The sequence below is a fragment of the Pogoniulus pusillus genome, chromosome 32 (assembly GCF_015220805.1).
Source record: "Pogoniulus pusillus isolate bPogPus1 chromosome 32, bPogPus1.pri, whole genome shotgun sequence".
In the NCBI taxonomy this organism is placed as follows: domain Eukaryota; kingdom Metazoa; phylum Chordata; class Aves; order Piciformes; family Lybiidae; genus Pogoniulus; species Pogoniulus pusillus.
The window spans coordinates 5,626,200-5,648,585 of NC_087295.1; the positions used below are offsets into that span (position 1 = coordinate 5,626,200).

Here is a 22,386-nt window from a genome sequence, read left to right on the forward strand (position 1 = left end):
TCAGAGCTGAAAGTGATAATTTAAAAGCTCTGAATATCAAATGATGAACCTGGGCTCTACAACTATTAATGTTGACACTAATGAGCAAGTTACCATCTTTATTTTAGTTATTCTTTGGTAGAATGAGTGTGGTAAATATTTCTGCACCAGAGTGAAGTACAGAAATCAGGAGAGATTGATGTCTGGAAGTCAGCCTGCTCATCAGAGAGGGGGAGGCAAACAAACTGCAAAGAAAACCAGGCCAAGACATGTACCAGGAGTTAAAAGCTTCTCTGTCTGTAGGAAGCTTGTTTGACTGGAGATTAGTCTTTGCTGTCATTGTACTCTTTTGCAGCTGATAAATGTAGCAGCATCCTTTTATTTTTGTTTGGCTGACAAGAAGGAAATTTACAGCTGCAGAAAACATTGGGTAAAGGCTGACATGTGCACAGAATGGTTTAGGTTGGAAGGGACCTCAAAGATCAAGTTCTAACCCCCTGCCATAGGCAGGGACACCTCCTACTAGAACAGGTTGCTCAAGGCCTTATCTAACCTGGCCTTGAACACCTCCAGAGAGGGAGCAGCCACAACCCCTACTCCAATGTCTCATCACCCTTGCTGTAAAGAACCCTTTCCTAATATCTAGTTTGAAACTCCCCTCTGCCAGTTTAAACCCATTACCCTCTGTCCTGTCATTACAAGACCTTGTCAACAGTCCCTCCCCAGCCTTCCTGTCTCAGATACTGGAAGGCTACTATAAGGTCTCCTTGAAGCCTTCCCTTCTTCAGGCTGACAGCCCCAACTCTTGTAGCCCATAACCTTCCTGAGCAACCTGTTCCAGTGTTTCACCACCCTCACTGTAAAGAACCCTTTCCTAACATCTAGTTTAAATCTCCCTTCTTTCCTTTCCTTCCCCCCCCCCATTTTTTCCTTTTCCTTTTTTTCTGAAGGGTTTTAAGGAAAGTGTCCCCTAGGCAGTGGTTTTTGGGGTGATGTTCCTAGGTGGAATGAATGAACAGTAGGCACGTGCCTGCAATCCACCCTCAGCATGCAGTGTTAATTGTTAAAATCATCGTGGTCACTGGGGCACAGAAATATTTACCGTGCTCACCCTGTTAAAGGAGAAAAAGAATGGTAAAAAAGGGTCATTAGCATTAACAGCTTTTAAAATCTAGGCTCATTATTTGGTATTAAGGGGCCTTAATTAACAGACTAAATCACCATGTTCAAATGTTAGCATCTTTAGGTAAGGAGAGAGGCATTGTTCTCCTGGTTACATGCAGCAGCTAAGTGAAGTGCTGAAATGAAGACAAGGAAATAGCCTTTGCCCTGGTGAGAATTGAGGGGAAGCTGTGAGGTAGTGTAAGCTGCTCACATTTTTTCTCAGTGTAGCTTGGATTTTCATCTCATGAGTTTATGGCCTCAGAACCTTTCACTCTGCCCTTCCCAATCATAGAATCAACCAGGTTGGAAGAGATCTCAAAGATCATCCAGTCCAACCTAGCACCCAGCCCTATCTTGTCAACTAGATCATGGCATCAAGTGCCTCAGCCAGGCTTTTCTTGAGCACCTCCAGGGATGGTGCCTCCACCACCTCCCTGGGCAGCCCATTCCAATGCCAATCACTCTCTCTGTGAAGAACTTCCTCCTAACATCCAGCCTGTACTTCCCCTGGCACAACTTGAGACTGTGTCCCATTGTTCTACTGCTGGTTGTCTGGGAGAAGAGACCAACCCCCACCTGGCTACAGCCTCCCTTCAGGTAGTTGTAGACAGCAATATTCAGATCAGAGCCATATTCACCTCTGCCAATCTGTGTACTGAAGTGGAAATCCTTCCCGTGCATTGATAGTGATGGGGAAAGCATTTCAATCTTTAGTTTTGTTGTCAATAAGAGCAGTTGGATTGAGCACTGAGGAGAGAGTATTCCCAGCACCCTTTTCACGTGCAGAGAGGGAGATCTGCACTGTAACTCCACCCCAGCAAAGCTTACCAGTGTTATTACTGCTAAATTAATTTTCTGCTTTTAGGGAGCTCATCTTTGAAACTGGGTTTTATCCAGATCCTCTGGGGATGTGGCTTAAATAGTCCACTCCTCGCACAAAAGTAGTTCTGATTCATCTGTTTGTGCTCTGGTTTGCCACAGTTTCTTTGCAGTGTTTAAGGAGGTACACTTTATGTTGTATCCAGGCTCTTGGGTCAGGGATTACTGTACCTCTGTTTTCCCTTTCTAGTATTTGCCTATGCCTTTTCCAAAGTGTAATAACTTTGCTCTGTCTTTTACAGTGTGATTGTCTGCAATCATTGAGGCAGTGGCTCCTCATAAATCCACCTCTTGCCTGCTTGACTCTGCTTGTGTTTCTGCTCAGGTTTCATTGATTTCATTGTGGAACCCACTTTTACTGTGCTGACTGACATGACCGAGAAGATTGTGACTCCGCTCATCGACGAAGCTTCCCGCTCTGGCATGTCTGGGTTCAGGCGTTCCAGGTGAATAACCACACACCCTCTGCCTTCACTTTGCACATGCTGCCATTGGCACCAGCTCTCCTGGCTTCCCCCCATGGGGCTTGAAGCCTTATGTTTCTGATGCTACGGCTCGCTTTGTGACAGTGACTTTGTTGCAGGGAAACTCCAGCCCAGGGGAAGTGTGATGGTTTGGGGGTTACCCCGCCCCCCCACACTTTGTATTTGCCCCAGCTAACTCAGACGGACCCTGGGAATATAGATGAAGCAATTTAATTACAGCTAGCAGAATTTACAAGCAACTATTTACAATATATGCAGTTATATACAATTATATACAGAAATATACAAAGGATAAACAATACAAAAGCACAACTCCCCTCCCAGAAACCTGAGTCCCCAGGAGGGGCTCTCAAACCACCCCAACACCTCCCCCGGCCCTCTCAACCTTACCCCAGTTCTCAGGAAGAAGAGAGGTGCAGCCAAGAGGTTAGGGAGCAAGGTTAGTAGGAGCAAGGTTAATGAGATGTGACTAGGTCTAAGGCAAAAGCAAGAGTGAGAGACAAAATGGAGAAAGTTTACTTCTTCCCAGAGCTCTCAGCAAGACTGTGAGAGAAGTTGACATCAATTGTTTTCATTTCACTGCCTGTTATCTAGTTCTTTTACCAAAACATTCCAGCTTGCTTCAAACTAGCACAGGAAGGCAAAGAGGGAGGCTGGCATGAACCCGAGCCAAATGAGCAGTGAGCACAAATGGTTGTAGCCATGCAACCAGGTCACATTTAGAGCTGTCAAAGAGAAGGTAGAGGGAGTCATTAGAAGGCATGTCTGGAAGTGTAAATGGGGTTGAAATACGTAAGAGGACTTTGAAGTGTAAGCACATTTTGGTAACGGTATTTAGAGTTACCCAGATGTGTGAAGGAGCACCAGAATTCACCTGGAGTTTGGGTGTGAGGAGTCCTGGCCCATTCAGCCAGCTCTGCTGTTGGAGAGAAACTGCTCTTTTAGCAGTTTCACAGCCAGGACACACAGAGTCATAGGATGGTTTAGATTGGAAGGGACCCCAAAGATCATCCAGTTCCAATCCCCTGCCATAGGCAGGGACACCTCCTACTAGAACAGGTTGCTCAAGGCCTCATCCAACCTGGTCTTGAAGACCTCCAGGGAGGGAGCAGCCACAACCTCTACTCCAGTGTCTCACCACCCTCACTGTAAAGAACTTTTTTCTAACATCCAGTTTTAAACTACCCTCTGCCAGTTTAAACCCATTACCCCCTGTCTTGTCATTACAAGGCCTTGTCAATAGTCCCTCCCCAGCCTTCCTGTAGGCCCCCTTCAGATACTGGAAGGCTACTATAAGGTCTTCTGGAAGTCTTCTCTTCTCCAGGCTGACAGCGCCAACTCTTGTAGCCCACCCTCACAGCAGAATGCTGCAGCCCTCTGAGCATCTTCATGGCTCTCCTCTGGACTCACTCCAACAGTTAAATGTCCTTCTTGTGTTGGTGGCTCCAGAATTGTACACAGTACTCAAGGCGAGGTCTGAGGAGGGCAGAGTAAAGGGGGAAAATCATTTCCCTTGCTCTGCTGGCATTCAAATGCCTTGTGACTTGTGCTCCCTGGAGTAGGGCTGTCAAGTCAGAATTCTCTCTCTCTTGGGATGCAAATCCTGAGCACTGAGATATCACTGCTGCAAATCCTGAGCACTGAGATTTCACTGCTGCAAATCCTGAGCACTGAGATATCACTGCTGCAAATCCTGAGCACTGAGATATCACTGCTGCAAATCCTGAGCACTGAGATATCACTGCTGCAAATCCTGAGCACTGAGATATCACTGCTGCAAATCCTGAGCACTGAGATATCACTGCTGCAAATCCTGAGCACTGAGATTTCACTGCTGCAAATCCTGAGCACTGAGATATCACTGCTGCAAATCCTGAGCACTGAGATATCACTGCTGCAAATCCTGAGCACTGAGATTTCACTGCTGCAAATCCTGAGCACTGAGATTTCACTGCTGCAAATCCTGAGCACTGAGATTTCACTGCTGCAAATCCTGAGCACTGAGATTTCACTGCTGCAAATCCTGAGCACTGAGATATCACTGCTGCAAATCCTGAGCACTGAGATATCACTGCTGCAAATCCTGAGCACTGAGATATCACTGCTGCAAATCCTGAGCACTGAGATATCACTGCTGCAAATCCTGAGCACTGAGATTTCACTGCTGCAAATCCTGAGCACTGAGATATCACTGCTGCAAATCCTGAGCACTGAGATATCACTGCTGCAAATCCTGAGCACTGACATATCACTGCTGCAAATCCTGAGCACTGAGATATCACTGCTGCAAATCCTGACCACTGAGATGTTCTATGGCGGTTGTCTTTATTGAAATGTGCACAATGAAGCAGCCATCCTTCAAAGGCATCTTTAGGGTCTGTAACTGGAACAAGTGCCTGAGTTCAGCCTCAAGGTGAAGTCACCAAGCCCTGGACAGTGGTTGACGTCCCATCCTGTGCCTAGTGGCTCTCATTGGTGAACTCTGGGAGGCTCCTCCTTTGACATGCTTGCCATGGAATTGTCTGACTCGCCAATTAATATCTAGGGAGTGTCAATGCACAACAAAGACAACACAACACTGTGAGTGATTCCATTTCTTAGGGAGTGTGGATACAAAAAACCCCTGACCTTTCTTTCTAATACTGTCTCGGGGTGTGTTGTTTATTTTGTTGGTTTCCCTGGAGTGAAAGGGAAGGTGAGGAGGATGAGGGACTCAAGCTGGGCTTTATTTTTCCTGGCTGACTCCGTTAAGCTACCTAGACTTACAGTTACTGTTTCTTCTTGGCTGCATTTGGGCATATGGGATACTGATTTCTTCTGTGTTTTGTGATATTGTGTCCCAGTCTGAACAGTATTAATCCCTCTGAAGTTAAACGATCAAGTGTCAAGAGCACTGGGTCCGAAGGAAGTGCCTCACACAACTGCTCCATACTCACTGTGGACTTCAAATGTTTTAAAGCCACCTGGACTGAGGTGGTGCAGCAGAACCGGGAGAAATGGAAAGCTCAAGCCACCAAAGGTAACAGCCAGGCTTCTTAGTGAAAGAATAACAATTCTTTTGACCACTTCTTCTTCTTCTTCAATCAAAATTCTGCAAATAAGCACTGTTAGTTTGGAAGAATCTGCTTTTCAAGGTCAACAACCTACAGTGAGTTCAGAAAGTTAGGACTATTGTGACTCATCTCTGCTTTATACTCTTCTTACGTGGTGTAAGAGTACATGATGAAGAGGATGTGGACAGTGGGAGGAAAGCAAATGAAATTCTAATGGAGATTCCCTGAAGTCGTGAGTCAGACTCAGGGTGGGTGCAAAAATAGGTGGAGCAGCATTTGTAGGGATAGGTTATCATTTGCTCACTGCTTAGATTGAAAGAGGTATGGATGATAGTTCAGGGGAGGACAGGGTATTCTGCATTCACAGCTGCCTTCATATTTCAAGTGGTGACTTGGATAGTGAATTGGGAGCTATGCTGCAAATGCTCACAGGAGAGACTTCAAATATTTCAGAAGAATATGAAGGCTGGGTTGGCTTCCAGTTGGTCAGGGCTCAACATTGTCATGCTATTAAAAAACAAAACAGACCAAAACCCCCCAAACAATCAAACTCCTTCCAAACCAACAAAACCAACACATACACACCAACCAACCAAAGCCTTAAGCAGATAAAACCAACCAAACCAACCAACCAGGAAACAAACAAACAATCCCCCAAAAAACCTCACCCAAAGACCTTGCTTCTATGACCCCTCTGGCATTCCTCCTCTGCTTCCACCAGTAACAAGGATCCCTCCCTAGCTGTGCTGTGCTCGTTGCAGCTCAGGAAACAAGCAGACTTAGAGCTGCAACCTATAGAGTACAGCAATGCAGATGACCATGCCTCTTTAGAGCTGAGGTTTATAACTGAAAACAGTTTTCTGCAGCCTACTGCATCTGCAAAATACAGGAACTATGTTTTTGTCCAAATACCCTAGCTGTCAAGAGGAGAAAACATTGGCAGGTGATTGGAAACTGATAATAGATTACACATTGGTGAATTTCTATTGTTGGAGATGCTTCAGAATTAATGAGAGCCATCTGTTGGCAATGACTTAGGCATAACCACTTCTTGTCTCAAAGGGCTGGACAAGGTTTCCTTGAATCATCAGGTGGCTTACACCATCTTTGCAAGAAAAGGAGGAATGTGTTACTGATGATTTAGTTTGTTTGTTATTCATTGAACTGTTTATGAAGCAGTTTCTTCTCTGAGCTGCTTGTTACTCATACTCTTGTTTAATGGAGTTGTTATATTTCATGTAAATGCAGCTTGCATCTAATGTGGCCTTGGCTTCAGGGCTGGTGGAAGACTTGACTTAATTCTCTGCTTTGCCAGTCTCCAACTGAAAGGCCTGTCTAAAGGTGCAGGAAAGCATGCATTATTATTCACATTAACTTTCCCTTTCTGATTAAAACTCCCCATTTGGGGAAAAGCCTTCCTAGACTTTCCATAACAGTAAAAACATCATTCCAGAGCTGCTAATTTGCCAGGGACTTTTCAAAAGCTTTTTAGTTTATAATTGGCATTTACTATTTCACAGTTCTTTGTGGACCAAACTAAAGCTAACCAAAGAAGCAAAGCATTTGATATGATCAGTGTCTCACAGGATGGGAATGTTAGGTGGATGAAGCCAATAGAGTTAATCAGTTTTCAGGATGTCAATTCAACTTGTCCCTATACATTAGTGCTGTGGTCTGGTTGACTAGATAGGGCTAGGGGATAGGTTGGACTGGGTGATCTTGGAGGTCTCTTCCAACCTGGTTGATTCTATGATTCTATATCTGCTTCATCTACTAAGGATGTAAGATAAAAATCCTATGTGCAGGAGATACCTGTGGGGAAATAAATCTTGTCTTATGGAGCAGATCATAATAGATTCTGGATGTTTAACTTGTAAATGTGTTCTGTAGCCATTTGCAGTGCTTTGCATAAAGACTTTCTCCTAAAGTGCACATCTAAGTGTCAAGCTCTGATTCCAGTGGATGCGTACACATTGCTTAACTACTGCTGCTGCTGCTCCTCATAGCTATTGATGCAAGTATTTCATGTCCATTTTTGGCAGTGTGTCTTAATTGTAAGTGTTTGGTTATTAATGCTTTAGCAGGACAGAAGAATGTTTTAGTTGCCTCATAAAAACATCCTTCTAGCAGCTCCCGAGGGTAGCCTGTGGAAGAATTAGTTGATCACTTGAAAGCAGAGAGCTCACCAGTCTGCATTATCAGACATGGGAACCCTTCACAGATCATTTTATCCTTACTTTTCTGACAATCCTTGGCTCTGCATAGTTAAGTTTGTGGTTTTGCCAACCATCCTCTCCAATGGATTGGATTATGGTCAAAGGTCCAGGAAGAAGTCTCAGCTTTCATCTGAATTCAGTGACTTTCACGTAGCTTCTGTGCTTCTGGGGGCATTTAGTTGCACGAGCACACACATGTTTTTATCCTGAAAGATCACCATGTCACTCTGGGACATGGTTTAATGGCCATGGTGGTGTTAGGCCAACAGTTGGATCTGGTGATCTTAGTGGTCTTTTCCAACTGAAACAATTCCATGACTCTACATATACAAACATTTGGCTCAGCATACCATAGCTGGAGACTGGGAAGCTGTTGCGGGACTCCAGAGCCCATGCATCAAAACCTTTGCTGAGCTGCTCTCTGGCTCCTGACTTGAAGCAAGTCTCTGGACCCCCTTCTGCCTTGTCTGCCTTAGCCTTATGCAGCAGGGCCTGCTGCACAGCAGGGCTTTATATTGCTTACCCTCCTTGGACTGGTGTCCTGCATTGCATCAAGATGCTGTGCCAGGAAAAAAAACCGAAACAATTCCAAGGAGCAGACAGATAAATCATCTGACTCTGGATGGACAGCAAATAGCAATTGGACCAGGATACTACTGTCCCAGAAATCTTGGATAGAGGCATAGAGCAGTCTCACCAGAATGCTTAGACTCAGTATGGATATGCTATGAAGCCGTGTAAGCTCACAGGTTCCAAACTGAGCATGTGCTAAGATGCTCAGCTGCTTTTGCAGATTGATCATAGATAAGAGGGAGGAAATTTTGGAGTCTCTGCATGAAATCTCTGCATACCTAGTCATATTCATTGGTTCAAGGATTGCAGGGGGTCTGTAGTTGTGTCCTATTTTCCAGCATGATGCAGGAAGCTACACAGAGCCTTTGCAGCTGAGTCTGTTGGGCTGTGCTGTACCTAACGTGGACTAGAACTGTAGCAGTCTCAATACGTGGAGCCGAAGTAATTTGTGACCTATAAGTACCTGAGGTTTAAATAAGAATAGAGCAGTGTCTGGAAGAGGGAAAACTGGTGATTCCATGGATTCATTCTTTTCTGAAAGACAGTGTTTTAGAGTGCTACTGGCTTTTAGCTCTTATGTCTGAATTCATGCCTTTGCATATTTGTGAGGGACTGTAAGACTTTCTGGGATGGAAGGGCAAGTGGTAGCAGCAATATACTGATGTGCCAAGGAAGGACAGAGGCATAAAGAAAGGATAATGGTAAGTGGAAGAGAAGAGACAAGGAAACTGTTGTTCCAAGTTGCTTCCAACAAGAGAAAACAAGAAAAGTAGATATCAAAGAGCCAAGATTTCATCTGTGCCCAAAGTGACCCGGTAAGGTGTGAGATAAACTGAATGTTGCATGTCTGATTACCATACACCAAAACTGAAGCTACCCTTGGCATCCCTAGATCCTCTGAGAGCAAATACTTCTTTTTAACTTGCTTTTTAAGAATTCTGAGGAACTCCATTTTCAAAGGTGAACGATGGCAAAAATAGGACATGCAGATAATAGCCACCTAGGCCAAGGTGGAGTGTTTCTCAGAATGCTTTCTCAAATTGCCAAGTCAGTGTCTAAATGTTGTCTCAGTGAAAAAAACTGAAGTAGGTTTAGGTGTGTGAGTTGTCTCATTCTTGTCAAATTGACTGATAATCCTGATTTCTTTCCTTGCTTATCTTCTCTCTTTGCTGAGGATGCAGAAGAAAAAGCTAAGAAAGAAGCAGAAGAAAACGCTCATCAGGGAACAGACGAGAAGAAAACGGATGAAAAGGATGAGAAGAAGCCAGCTGAAGATGCTACAGCAGCAAACACAGAGAACAGCAGAGAACCAAATCCTAGTGAAAACAAAAGTGCAGATTCCAGTAAGAATCATCTAAGTGGGACTTGGCAAACTGGGGTGAGCAAACACGAAGCCTCTCAAGGGAAAAATGCACCCAGAACAGATAAGGGAGAGGACTCTCGTTACGCAGTTGGAGAACAGAAACAGCATGTCCACAACGGTAAGTTCTCTTCCACTGAAGTGTTAATGCAACCCTGAAACCATTATCACACCTCAGAGACTGGGGCACCTGATGTCCTGGGCCCAGAGCCTCTGTCTGGACAGTGGCATAGTGACCTGCATATGGGAATCAGAAACTGCAAATTAAGTCCAAAGCAGTGCTCTTCCATAGAAGATATGAGGTTCTTCACAGCTGCTTAGACACTTTGGCAGCAAGGGAAAAAATGTCTTTTCTCTTGGAAACAAAGCAGACTGTTACAATACAGAGGCTGAAAAACAGAAACAAATATTCTCTGTTCAATGAACAGCTTTGCTGCTCAGGCAACTGACAGGAGAAGCCAAAACTGGTTTAGAAACTCTGTTAAATGTATCTTTGAACTAAGTCCAAGGAATAAGTTTTGGAACAGAGTATTCCCCCACCACCACCTCTGTTTTAATCACAGAATCACATAATATTAGGGGTTGGAAGGGACCTCCAGCGATCATCAAGTCCAACCCCCCTGCCAAAGAAGGATCACCTAGGGGTAGTCCACACAGAAATACATCCAGGAGGGTTTTGAATGTCTCTAAGTTATTTTATATATATGTGTTTCTTTTGCTCAGTTTTAAAATGATGGCAGTCACAAATCTTTTTTTTTGAGAGAAATTCTTTTTGGAGTGGCTCATCCTTTTTGTTCCAGTGACTCAATTTGTTATAGAATTGCATTAAGGTAAAAATCATGCTTTGCAGAAGGGAAAAAAAAAAAAAGGAGGGGGAGAAAAAAGGGTTGGTTTTAATTGCATTAAGCATTCAAATGTAAAATTAGAACGTTTCACTGGGCTTCCCTCCTCAGCCCCTGCTCTCTGAAGCTGTTATCAAAAGTGGCAGTAAAGCCACATGTGACTTGTCACAAATTTGACAAGGATCAGCTAGTCCAAAACCAGCAGGAGTCTGACTTGGAAGCATCCTTTCAGAAAATGCCTGAGTGGGCACACAGACATCAAAAGGCTCAGGCAGTGAGTTTAGATGGCAGCAGAGGCAGAAATTCTGTTTACAACATTCCTGATGTGATTCTCACGTGTTTCACTTGGCTCCTGGCCCTTCCCAGGGATCCCTTCAGCATTAGATTCCATTTATTGGTTATCTTAAGACTGAAAGGGCTGTGGGGATTGGAGCTGTCCTGCTCTCTTCCATAGGAAATTTGTCTTCAGACAGTGTTATGTGGGTGAACAGGAATGGGCCCCCAAGGGGACAAAAACATTTGGGAGGCATATAAAGTCTTCATCAGAGTTTTCTTCTGAAATCCTTTGTTTTACATGCTTCTGACAGTAGCAGGGTTAAGTGTACTCTAGTGATTTTTGACAGCACCTCTTCCTGCAATCTCTCTCTGCTGTGGGTGTCAAGAATGCTTTGAAAGGAATTACAATGATTTCTGAAAATTGGTGTCTTCCTCAGGAAAAGAAATTCTGCTCTCTAATTTATGGGTAGAGGCCTTTATGAGGTGCAATCACTGAGGAGTCTTTGGAGACTGATGAAATCTTAACGTTTATATCTCTTGGTTCACCACAGCTGCCTCTCCACCTATATGTTAATATCTCATCATAAAGTATTTGCCTTATTATTTTTCTGCCTCTGTAGTCCCTTTCAGAAAGATGATTATGATCAGTGTTCTGCTGTGCTGCTGGCAGTATGACAGGGTAGATATTGCAATACTCTGAAGTCTCCTCTTCATAATAACTTCCACTCAATGAAAGTTCAACAATTGTGTTGTCAAGTGAGTTGAAAGTTTCTCTCAGTCAATCCCTGCCCAGGAGCTTCCTCAGGGAGATCACTCTGTGCAATAACCTCTGTGTCCCTGGGCATGGCAGGGGGGCTTGGAACTAGCTGATCCTTGTGGTCCCTTCCAACCCTGACTGATTCTACGTGTGTGAATGGTCATCATCTTTTCTTGCACACACTTAAGGTCAAGTGATGATCAAATAAGGTATTATTAGCTTGCCATAACCATCAGCTGTGTGATAGTGGAGGAAATGTGGGAAGACCTTGGTGCTTTGCTAGATCCATTTTCTTGAAGGAAATGTTTTTCATACAGAGGCTGTCTTCATCAAACAGACACCTCAGCCCTGCTTAGAGCAGCTCTCTGCTCAAGAAGCCCAAGACAGTGGCAGTGTGATAGGTTGAGGATGTCACTGCTGGTCCTGTACCAACTTGCTGTTATTCTTCTCTCACCCCTGCAGTGAGCTTAGGAAATAGCTTAAGGAGTGACAGGACTAGGGGGAAGGGAGCTTAGTGAGCTTAGGGAGTGACAGGACTAGGGGGAATGGAGCAAAGCTGGTGATGGGTAGGTTCAGACTGGATGTGAGGAGGAAGTTGTTCCTCATGAGAGTGGTGAGAGCCTGCAATGGGTTGCCCAGGGAGGTGGTTGAGGCCCCATCTCTGAAGGTGTTGAAGGCCAGGCTGGATGAGGCTCTGGGCAACCTGATCTAGGGTAGGGTGTCCCTGCCTATAGCAAGTGAGTTGGACCTAGATGATCCTTGTGGTCCCTTCCAACCCTGACTGATTCTATGATTCTATAACTAAGGTGGTTCTTTAAAGCAGAGACTTAGGATGAAGTCTTGCAGGATCTTGGTCCTTTAAAAGCAGAACTGTTTCATAGCCCTGATGTGGAAATGAAAGTTGTTCTCAGGTTTTTAATGCCCTACATAGAACCAGAGGGATTATGAGCTTGCATGTTCACTTAAAAAGATGTTAACAATTAGAATAAATTGAGAAGGAGATTGTGCATAATATTTTTTGCCTGGTACTTTATTCTATTGAAAATGTGTTAATCCAGTTCCCTGTGAATTGAGACTTGCTCTCCTAAGGAACATCTCCTTTGGATGCTGCAGTTTGATTGAGTTATAGGCATTAATAAACTTCACTCTGCATTAAAATGCTTATAACATTTCCTATCGCTTCTTTCTAGGTGAATTAAAGGAAGACAATAAGTTGGACAAAAAAGATCAATCCAGTGTGGGGGATGAAGCAAAGAAAACAGATGGTAAGGACGTTATTTTACTGCTTTTTTTGGGTCCCACCTCTTTATATATGCAATCTATTGTTTCCTAAGCAGCTGCAGTTTATTGTGGAACTGAAAGAAAATGTGTGGTAACCAGAAACAGACTTAGCAGAAACAGTCATGAGATTTAAAGCAAACCATCAGGGCATTCTGGAGAAAAATCATCCCTTTCACATGATGCCTAGCACCACTTAGTTTATCTCTTGGTTAAGCCTTATCCATCCATATTTGGGCAGTGCCTGCAAGAAAAATCCTGGATTCTTGGAGTAGGGAATGTGGGATTGTGAGATTCTGTCCTTCTGGCTTTCTTTGGGCCACGTTCTGCTTACTCTTAGGTGAAGCTGCATGGAAGGTGTGAAAGAGCAGAGCTAAGGAAAACCAGACACACCTTGTGTAGCTTTTTTTGTGTGTAATGCTGTGTTGTGTTGGGACAATCTAAACACAAAGCTTTCCTGACTTGACTGTCTGAGGGAGAACTTGCCAAGTGCTGCTGCACCACGGGTCTGAGGAGAAAGCAATACTGAGCACATCAGCTTAGAGGTCGTGTTAAAGGTGCCATTTAAATGGGATGTTGAAGAAACATTGTTGAACTGAAGCAATCCCAAGCCATGAGACAGCATTTAAGGCGTTAGAGAATGAATTCAGATGGGTCTGAGCTTAGTGTAGATGCCTACAGATGCTTTAGTAGCCTCAGCAAAGTGGAAAACCATCTGTAAGGTCTGTGGCCTGTTCACTCTTTTGTATCTCCTCAGCTGTGTACCACAGGGCTCTGACACAGAATCTGAATGTATGGTGCTCCAAAACCAATTGCTAAAGTGTTAGGTAGCAGAATGGGAGGGGAGGGAAGTCAGAGGTAACATTATCTTTGTGCAAAAAGTGCACAGTGAAATCCATGGAAACACAGCAATTTTGGTGATGAAGCTGGTGAGGGACCTGGAGCACAGCCCTGTGAGGAGAGGCTGAGGGAGCTGGGGGTGTGCAGCCTGCAGAAGTGGAGGCTCAGGGCAGAGCTCATTGCTGTCTACAACTACCTGAAGGGAGACTGTAATGAGGTCAGGTTGGTCTCTGCTGCCAGGCAATCAGCAACAGAAGAAGGTGACACAGTGTCAAGTTGTGCCAGGGGAGGTCTAGGCTGGATGTTTGGAGGAAGTTGCTGGCAGAGAGAGTGATTGGCATTGGAATGGGCTGCCCAGGGAGGTGGTGGAGTTACTGTCCCTGGAGGTGTTGAAGCCAAGCCTGGCTGGGGCACTTAGTGCCATGGTCTGGTTGATTGGCCAGGGCTGGGTGCTAGGTTGGCCTGGCTGAGCTTGGAGGTTTCTTCCAACCTGATTGATTCTGTGATTGAATTCCTAATTGTAAATAGCACAGCACTTTGTTTTCATGGCCAGGAGAGCTGACCTCACTGTAACTACTGCAGGTCAGAATGATAGTTTCCTTTATTGCTTCCTTTTAGGAAATTACTCCAAATTGCTGTTGCTCTAGCAAAGTGATAGTAAGGAGAAAATGCAATACCTCAACTAAGAAATTGAGAAAAATCATCTTGATGTATGTATTTCAGACAGATAAATAAGTACTTCTTTTAGAGAGCTCTTAGCAACAACTGTTTAGGGAAATTCAGTTATTTCATTGAGAGGTTATAGTGTTTAAACTCTTGAGGTAGAGCTCTGTCAGGAAAACAGTCTTGAACAAGAACCATTCATGGCTCTTTCATGCAAAAATTAACTACCAACACTCAAATACCATTAAACTCTTTAGATGTTCATGAAGATGTGCAGTGCTGGGCAGAGCTGTTGAGGCCTCAGAAGAGTTAACAGGCAGAAAGGCTTCTCTCCCCAGTCTGGTGGGAGATGGCTGAACAGTGGCTATCACAGAATCACAGAATGTGAGGGGCTGGAATGAACCTTGAAATCTCATCTAGTCCAACCACCCTGCCACAGCAGGATCACCTGTACCAGGTCACACAGGAACACATGCAGGCAGATTTTTAATGTCTCCATAGAGGAAGATTCCACACACCCCCTGGGAGCCTGTTTCAGTGTTCTGTCACCCTCACAGGGAAAAAAAATCCTCCTCATGTTTCCATGGAACTTCCTATGCCTCAACTTCCACCCATTGCCCCTTGTCCTGTCATCAGACATCACCCAGCAGAGCCTGGCTCCAGCCTCTTGGTATTCATCCTTTACATCTTTATAAACATCAATCAGGTCACCTCTTATTCTCTTCTTCTCCAAGCTAAAGAGCCCCAGCTCCCTCAGTCTCTTTTCATAACAAGAAGTTCCATTCCCTTCATCATCCTTGTGGCTCTGCACTGGGCTCTCTCAAGCAGTTCTATGTCCCTTTTGAACTGTGGGGCCCAGAGCTGAACACAGATGCAGCCTCACCAGGGCAGAGTAGAGGGGCTGGAGAACCTCTCTTGACAGACTAGCCACAGCCCTTCTAATACACCCCAGAATGGCATTGGCCTTCTTGGCCACAAGAGCCCACTGCTGGATCATAGTCAACCTCCCATCCACTAAGACCCCCAGATCCTTTTCCCCTTCACTGCCTTCCAATAGGTCAGTTTCCCACCTATACTGGGGCTGTTCTCTCCCAGATATGCTAAAAGGGTGCACTGCTGGCAGAACCAGATGGATGCAGAAACACTGAGGCTTCACCAGGAGGACTTAGGAGCATCAGCCAAGCCAAGAGTCTGGACCTGTGAAGCCATAACTTTGAGGACTGTTATATTTGAAAGCCTTGGGAAGATTAGAGGCATGCATTTAGCTGGGTAGGAGGACTAAGAAGTGAATGTTCCATGCTGACATAAAGACTGAGGGTGTGAATTTGGTTCCTTGCAAGTTGCTGGTCTTTGTGTGGTGTTAGTTATTTAGTATCTAATTGTTTTCCTAGAAGAAAACATTCTGGTCATCCCCTTAGGTAAAAGACCAATGCCATGGAACCACTGAGCACAGTGAGTAAAAACCTGTAACCATGCAGGGACAGTTTATAGGCTGAATTGTTTTCATCTGGATGCAGTAGAGACAGATCATAGCTGACAACCTCACTGGCAGAAATCAGGAGGAAAAACTGTGAATGATGCACCTTAGAAAGGAAAGAGCTGGGGTGAGACTTCTGTTTTGACAAGTACTGCACAGGCTGTTCTGATTTGCTCAGTCCCTCCAGAGCAAATCTCCTTACCAGCCATGTGAGGGCTGTGTGGAAAGGAATGTTATCCATGGATAATACATAGCTGTGTGCAGACTACCACTGTTTACCCAAGCATATGCTTTCTCATGTGCCAGTACATGGCCTTTCACATGCTGGAAAAACCCAACCAACCCAACAGTAAGCAGGGGAGTTATAAAGATTGAGGCTACAGCCTTAATGCACTCACCACGTGGAGCTTGCTGCTGGGAGACAGCCTTGGACTTTTTACAGTTTCAAGGCACTTAGGTTTTATAGCCTCTCTTCAGTAGGTAGTGGGGATATATTTGTGTTAAACAAGTCTTCACTTGTGTGGATTTACCAGGAGGGCTCTTCAGCTTCCTCATCATCACACATATTAGCATCAGCTACAGTTCTGCATCCAGCTCAGGTCAATCTGCTCCCCTCTTCTGCTGCACAGGCATCCTACACCTGGAGAAGAAGGCTTCAGAGTGTATGTTGCATAAATCTTTGCAGGGTCTGTGACCAAGCTTCCTATTGAGCATATACAAAGGGAGATATTGCAATATCTTGTGACAGGAATGCATCCATACAAAAATGGGCTTAATAGAGTCAGAGAATCAACCAGGTTGGAAGAGACCTCCAAGATCAGCACCCAGCCCTATCCAGTCAACCAGACCATGGCACTAAGTGCCTCAGCCAGGCTTTGCTTCAACACCTCCAGGGACAGCGACTCCTCCACCTGCCTGGGCAGCCCATTCCAATGCCAATCACTCTCTCTGTGAAGAACTTCCTCCTAACATCCAGCCTAGACCTCCCCTGGTACAACCTGAGACTATGTCTCCTTCTTCTGTTGCTGGTTGCCTGGGAGAAGAAACCAACCCCACTTGGCTACTACAGCCTCCCTTCAGGTATAGACAGCAATGAGGTCTGCCCTAAGCCTCTTCTGCAGGCTGCACACCTCCAGCTCCTTCAGCCTCTTCACAGAGGGCTGTGCTCCAGGCCCCTCACCAGCTTCATCACCCTTCTCTGGACGTATTCCAGTCCCTCAACATCTCTCTTGAACTGAGGGTCCCAGAACTGGACACAGTACTCAAGATGTGGCCTGACCAGTGCAGAGTACAGAGGAAGAATAACGTCCCTGCTCCTGCTGGCCACACTGCTCCTGAAACAGACGTTTGACATTCTATTATGTGGGGGAACAAGTGGCCAGGGACACACTGATGTACTGTTCCATGCAGACAGGAGGACACTTAGGCTGAAACACAGGTATGAAGTATAGTTTCTGTGTCAGAGTTACATCAAAGCCACCTAAAGATCATAGAATGTGTGTGCCTCCAGAAGCAGGGACTGGGCTCACTCAGACAGAGGAGCTATGCCTGCATGTAGCCAGAGCTTCATAGGCTGAGTCTATCTGTACCAAAGCCAACTACTTTAAAGCTAGCTTGAGGATGGCTGCAGTCTCAGACTTCAAAACCCTGTGCAAATCTATCTTCTCATTTTAACCTAATCTTCATGTTATTGTTTTGCTTTGTTTTGTTCACTTCTTGCTACTCAGTCCTTGCCCCTTTATTCCAGTTCCAAGAAAAGAGGTAGGGAACTGCCATTTCCCACATAAAGATGCAGCCATATCAGAGACTTCATTGGCCCAAGTAGTTCATTAAACATTTCCTGTGGGATAGAACATCATTAAACCATTTTGAAAACACTAATTTTCCCATGAGAAACAGTTCTTTTTCAAAGCTTTGGATGGAAAATTGTAAACAGACTTAGGAAAAAAAAATCCATCTATATTCACAGACATTTTCTGGTGAATACTTTTTTCCTGCTTACAAAACTGACAACAACAACAACAACAGTCTGCATTTTGGATCAGAATCATAGAATCAACATGGTTGGAAGAGCTCTCCAAGATTGTTGAGTCCAACCTATCACCCAGCCCTACCTAATCAACTAGACCATGGTACTAAGTGCCTCAAGTGTCATTACAAGACCTTGTAAATAGTCCCTCCCCGGTGCTCCAGTAGTCCTCCTTCAGATACTGGAAGGCCATTGCAAGGTTTTCTCCAAGCCTTTTCTTCTCCAGGCTGAAGAGCTCCAACTCTCATAGCCTGTCTACAACTACCTGAGGGGTGGTTGTGGCCAGGAGGAGGTTGCTCTCTTCTCTCAGGTGGCCAGCACCAGAACAAGAGGACACAGCCTCAAGCTACACCAGGGGAAATTTAGGCTGGAGGTGAGGAGAAAGTTCTTCCCTGAGAGAGTCATTGGACACTGGAATGGGCTGCCCAGGGAGGTGGTGGAGTCGCCGTCCCTGGAGCTGTTCAAGGCAGGATTGGACGTGGCACTTGGTGCCATGGTCTGGCCTTGAGCTCTGTGGTAAAGGGTTGGACTTAATGATCTGTGAGGTCTCTTCCAACCCTGATGATACTGTGATACTGTGATACTGTGACTGTCCTCATAGCAGAGCTGCTCCAGCCCTCTGAGCATCTTCGAGGCCCTCCTTTGGACTCGCTCTAACAGTTCGATGTCTTTCTTGTGTCCGGGGCTCCAGAACTGCACACAGTAATACATGCAGGATATTTCTGTCTTAAAACAGTTGGTACATCCAGAGGTTCCCTGCTACCTGTGATGAGCAATGCTCCCACCTCGTGGTCAAATCATAACCTTGCACTGAAGCTCAGAGCTTCAGTAATGCATCCCTCTATGTAGTGCAGCAGGATAGGATAATATAGTGAATATAATACAGTTAATGCAACATCATGTGTGGCCTCTTAACTGTCACAGAATCACAGGTTGTCAGGGGGCTTGAAGGGAATTCGAAAGATCATCCAGTCCAAGCTTCTTGCTACAGCAGCATCACCTAGAGCAGATCACATTGGAACACATGCAGGCAGGTTTGGAATATTTCCAGAGAGGGAGACTGCACAACAGCTCTGGGCAGCCTGTCCCACTGTTCTGTCATGCTCACAGGGAAAGAAATCCTCCTCATGTTTCCATGGAACTTCCTATGCTTCAGCTTCCACCCATTGCCCCTTCTCCTGTCATCAGACATCACTGAGCAGAGCCTGGGTCCATCCTCTTGGCACTCACTCTTTGCATCTTTATAAACATCAGTGAGGTCGCCTCTCAGTCTCCTCTTCTCCAAGCTAAGGAGCCCCAGCTCCCTCAGGCTCCTCTTGTAACAGAGGTGTTCCATTCCCTTCATCATCTTTGTGGCTCTGCACTGGACTCTCTCATGCAGTTCTATGTCCCTCTTGAACTGAAGGGCCCAGAATTGGACACAGTACTCCAGATGCAGCCTCACCAGAGCAGAGTAGAGAGGGAGGAGAACCTTCTTGACCTGCTAACCACAGCCCTGCTAATATAGCCCAGAATGGTTTTCACCCTGCTGGCTCACAGTCAGCCTCCCATCCACTTAGACCCCCTGATCCTTTTCCCTTCACTGCCTTCCCACAGCCTCTATGAAGATTTCAAAGCAGGCATGCCAAAAATTTAGGGTTTAACTTGCTTGATTTTGATTTGATTAAGCTATATGAATGCTTTGCAGTACTTAAGAGCCTTTCCTATGTGCTCTATACAATGCCCATGCCAACATGTGAAGCTATCTTAATCTTTCTTGACAGTTACTCCTTGATCAGCAAGTGAAAAATGCTTTGATTATACAGGCAAACTACAGGAGCTTCTGTTCTTTCTGTCCCAGCTGTCCTCAAAAATCAAATGACAGAGCAGTTGGCATAATGTTGTTACCTGAGAATGCTTTTGGTACAGGAATGTGGTAGTGTGAAGGGGCAGTACTGATGACTGCAGGCAGAGTTCAATGAGTCATAGAATGGTTTAGGTTGGAAGGGACCTCAAAGATCATCCAGTTCCAACCCCACACCATAGACAGGGACACCTCCCACTAGAACAGGTAGCTCTAGGCCTCATCCAGCCTGGCCTTGAACACCTCCAGGGAGGTTATGGAGCACAGAATCACTGAATATGATATTTAATTTGGTGATTCTGTGCTCCACAACCTCCCTGGGCAACCTGTGCCAGGGTTGTCTCACCACCCTCACTGTAAAGAACTTCTTCCTAACATCTAGTTTAAATCTCCCCTCTGCCAGTTTAAACCCATCATTCCTCATCCTGTCGTTGCAAGACCTTGTCAATAGTCCCTTGTGATGGTTTGGGGGTTACCCCGCCCCCCCCACACTTTGTATTTGCCCCAGCTAACTCAGACGGACCCTGGGAATATAGATGAAGCAATTTATTTACAGCTAGCAGAATTTACAAGCAGCTATTTACAATATATGCAGTTATATACAATTATATACAGAAATATACAAAGGATAAGCAATACAGAAGCACAACTCCCCTCCCAGAAACCTGAGTCCCCAGGAGGGGCTTCCAAACCACCCCAACACCTCCCCCGGCCCTCTCAACCTTACCCCAGTTCTCAGGAAGAAGAGAGGTGCAGCCAAGAGGTTAGGGAGCAAGGTTAGTAGGAGCAGGGTTACTGAGATGTGACCAGGTCTAAGGCAAAAGCAAGAGTGAAAAAACAAAATGGAGAAAGTTTTCTTCTTCCCAGAGCTCTCAGCGAGACTGTGAGAGAAGTTGACATCAATTGTTTTCATTTCACTGCCCGTTATCTAGTTCTGTTACCAAAACATTCCAGCTTGCTTCAAACTAGCACATCCCTCCCCAGCCCTCCTGTAGTCTCCCTTCAGATACTGGAAGGCCACTGCAAGGTCTTCTCGAAGCCTTTCCTTCTCCAGGCTGAAGAGCTCCAACTCTCATAGCCTGTCCTCATAGCACAGCTGCTCCAGCCCTTTGATCATGAATAAGATTCCTCCCAGCTTCGTGTAAGTAGAGTGCAGCTCTTGGCAAAGTTGTTCACCCATTGAGGACTTCTCTGTCTTCACAGCCTCCTGCACCTGGGATGTTGATGTGCTTTAACCCAGCCAGTCCCACTTGGTGCACAGCAGTGATCTCCAGCAGCCTCGCGAGGGAACTCTGTAATCTGCATAATGCCAGTGCTGTTTTACAAGCGCTTACCCAAGCGTGGAAATGAGCAGTGTTTGTCTGTGTGTTCTGGAGAGGGGTAAAAAGGTGGATTTCAGGTCAGAGGGATAATTGTGCCATTTCTATTCCAAAAGGCAGGCTGATTTCTCCGTTCCTGTCGGAAGCAACAAGCCCATTTCACTTTGAAAGGCAAACACATTGGATTCCTCCTTGCTGCCCGATAGCGCTCTTGATACGTGTGTCAAAGTCGAGCAGCAGTAGCAAATTGCAATTGCAACAGTCTAAGACTACTTCTAAAGACAATTTCCTTCCTTTTCTCACTTCTTTTTATGGCTTGCTATTTGAATTACTTGAGAGGTTATCGCCCCAAGAAAGAAATCAGAAAGCGTTTGTGCTGATACCTCCTGCAAAGGCTTGTTGGAAAGCACAAAGGCATTTTGCTATCCAAAAAGACATATTTCACTGTAATTTATCTCTGCTGAACAATTCTTCCATAGTAGTGCAATATAGGACAACTGGAGGGGGAAAAGAAAAAAGCTTCTTGAAATGCTCTTTGTGCTCTTCGGTAAAAACAAACCTGTGTCTAAATTTGCAAGTGGCACCTGAGGCAAGCTGGCATTTGCATAGAGGAGGGATATACTGGATGTGCCCTCAAGAAGGGTTTATGCAGTTTTAATATTACATGGCAGGAGGAGGTGTTGTGAAATGCTAATATCAAATAGCAGATGAGCATAATGCATTGCGATCTTTGAAACTAACTGGAAACCACATTGTGAGCATAGCAGAAGTAGGGAGGGGATTGTCCCCTTGTACTCGGCTCTGGTGAGGCCACATCTTGAGTGTTGTGTTGAGTTTTGGGCACTGCAATGCAAGTGAGATCTGGAGGTGCTGGAGTGGGTTCAGAGGAGGACGACAAAGCTGGGGAAGGGCCTGAAGAATAAATCTTATGAGGAGCAACTTGAGGAGGCTGGGGATAGGTAGTGTGAACAACAGGAGGCTGAGGAGAGACCTCGTTGCTGTCTGCAGCTACCTGAAGGGACATTGTGGAGAGGCTGCTGCTGGTCTCTTCTCACAGGTAGTTGGAGACAGAACAAGGGGGAATGGCCTCAAGCTGAGGCTAAGTTTAGATTGGACCTTAGGAATTTTTTTTTTCATGGAGAGAGTGGTCAGGGACTGGAATGAGCTGCTCAGGGAGGTGGTGGAGTCACCCACTCTGGATGTGTTTAAGGATCATTTGGGTGTGGTGCTTAGGAATATGGTTTAGGGCGAATCTTGTTGAGTAGGGTCATAGGTTGGACTTGGTGATCCTGAGGGGCTTTTCCAACCTGGATGTTTCTGTGATTCTGTGACATTACATCACCATGGCATGCA

The 22,386-nt window shown here is 45.3% G+C and overlaps 1 protein-coding gene across 10 annotated transcripts in view; it reads left to right on the forward strand.

Annotated features, from left to right (window-relative positions):
* The window catches only part of PDE1C (phosphodiesterase 1C), a 347,029-nt gene that overhangs the window by 300,992 nt on the left and 23,651 nt on the right, over positions 1 to 22,386 (forward strand). For 9 of the 10 annotated variants that reach the window (XM_064169719.1, XM_064169720.1, XM_064169713.1 and 6 more), the window contains 4 exons: positions 2,348 to 2,468; positions 5,351 to 5,526; positions 9,531 to 9,830; positions 12,775 to 12,849. In XM_064169719.1, the coding sequence (XP_064025789.1) occupies positions 2,348 to 2,468; positions 5,351 to 5,526; positions 9,531 to 9,830; positions 12,775 to 12,849 (672 nt within the window). Of the gene's footprint in view, positions 1 to 2,347; positions 2,469 to 5,350; positions 5,527 to 9,523; positions 9,831 to 12,774; positions 12,850 to 22,386 lie in introns of those variants that run through there. The other variant, XM_064169718.1, reaches the window with a different exon arrangement.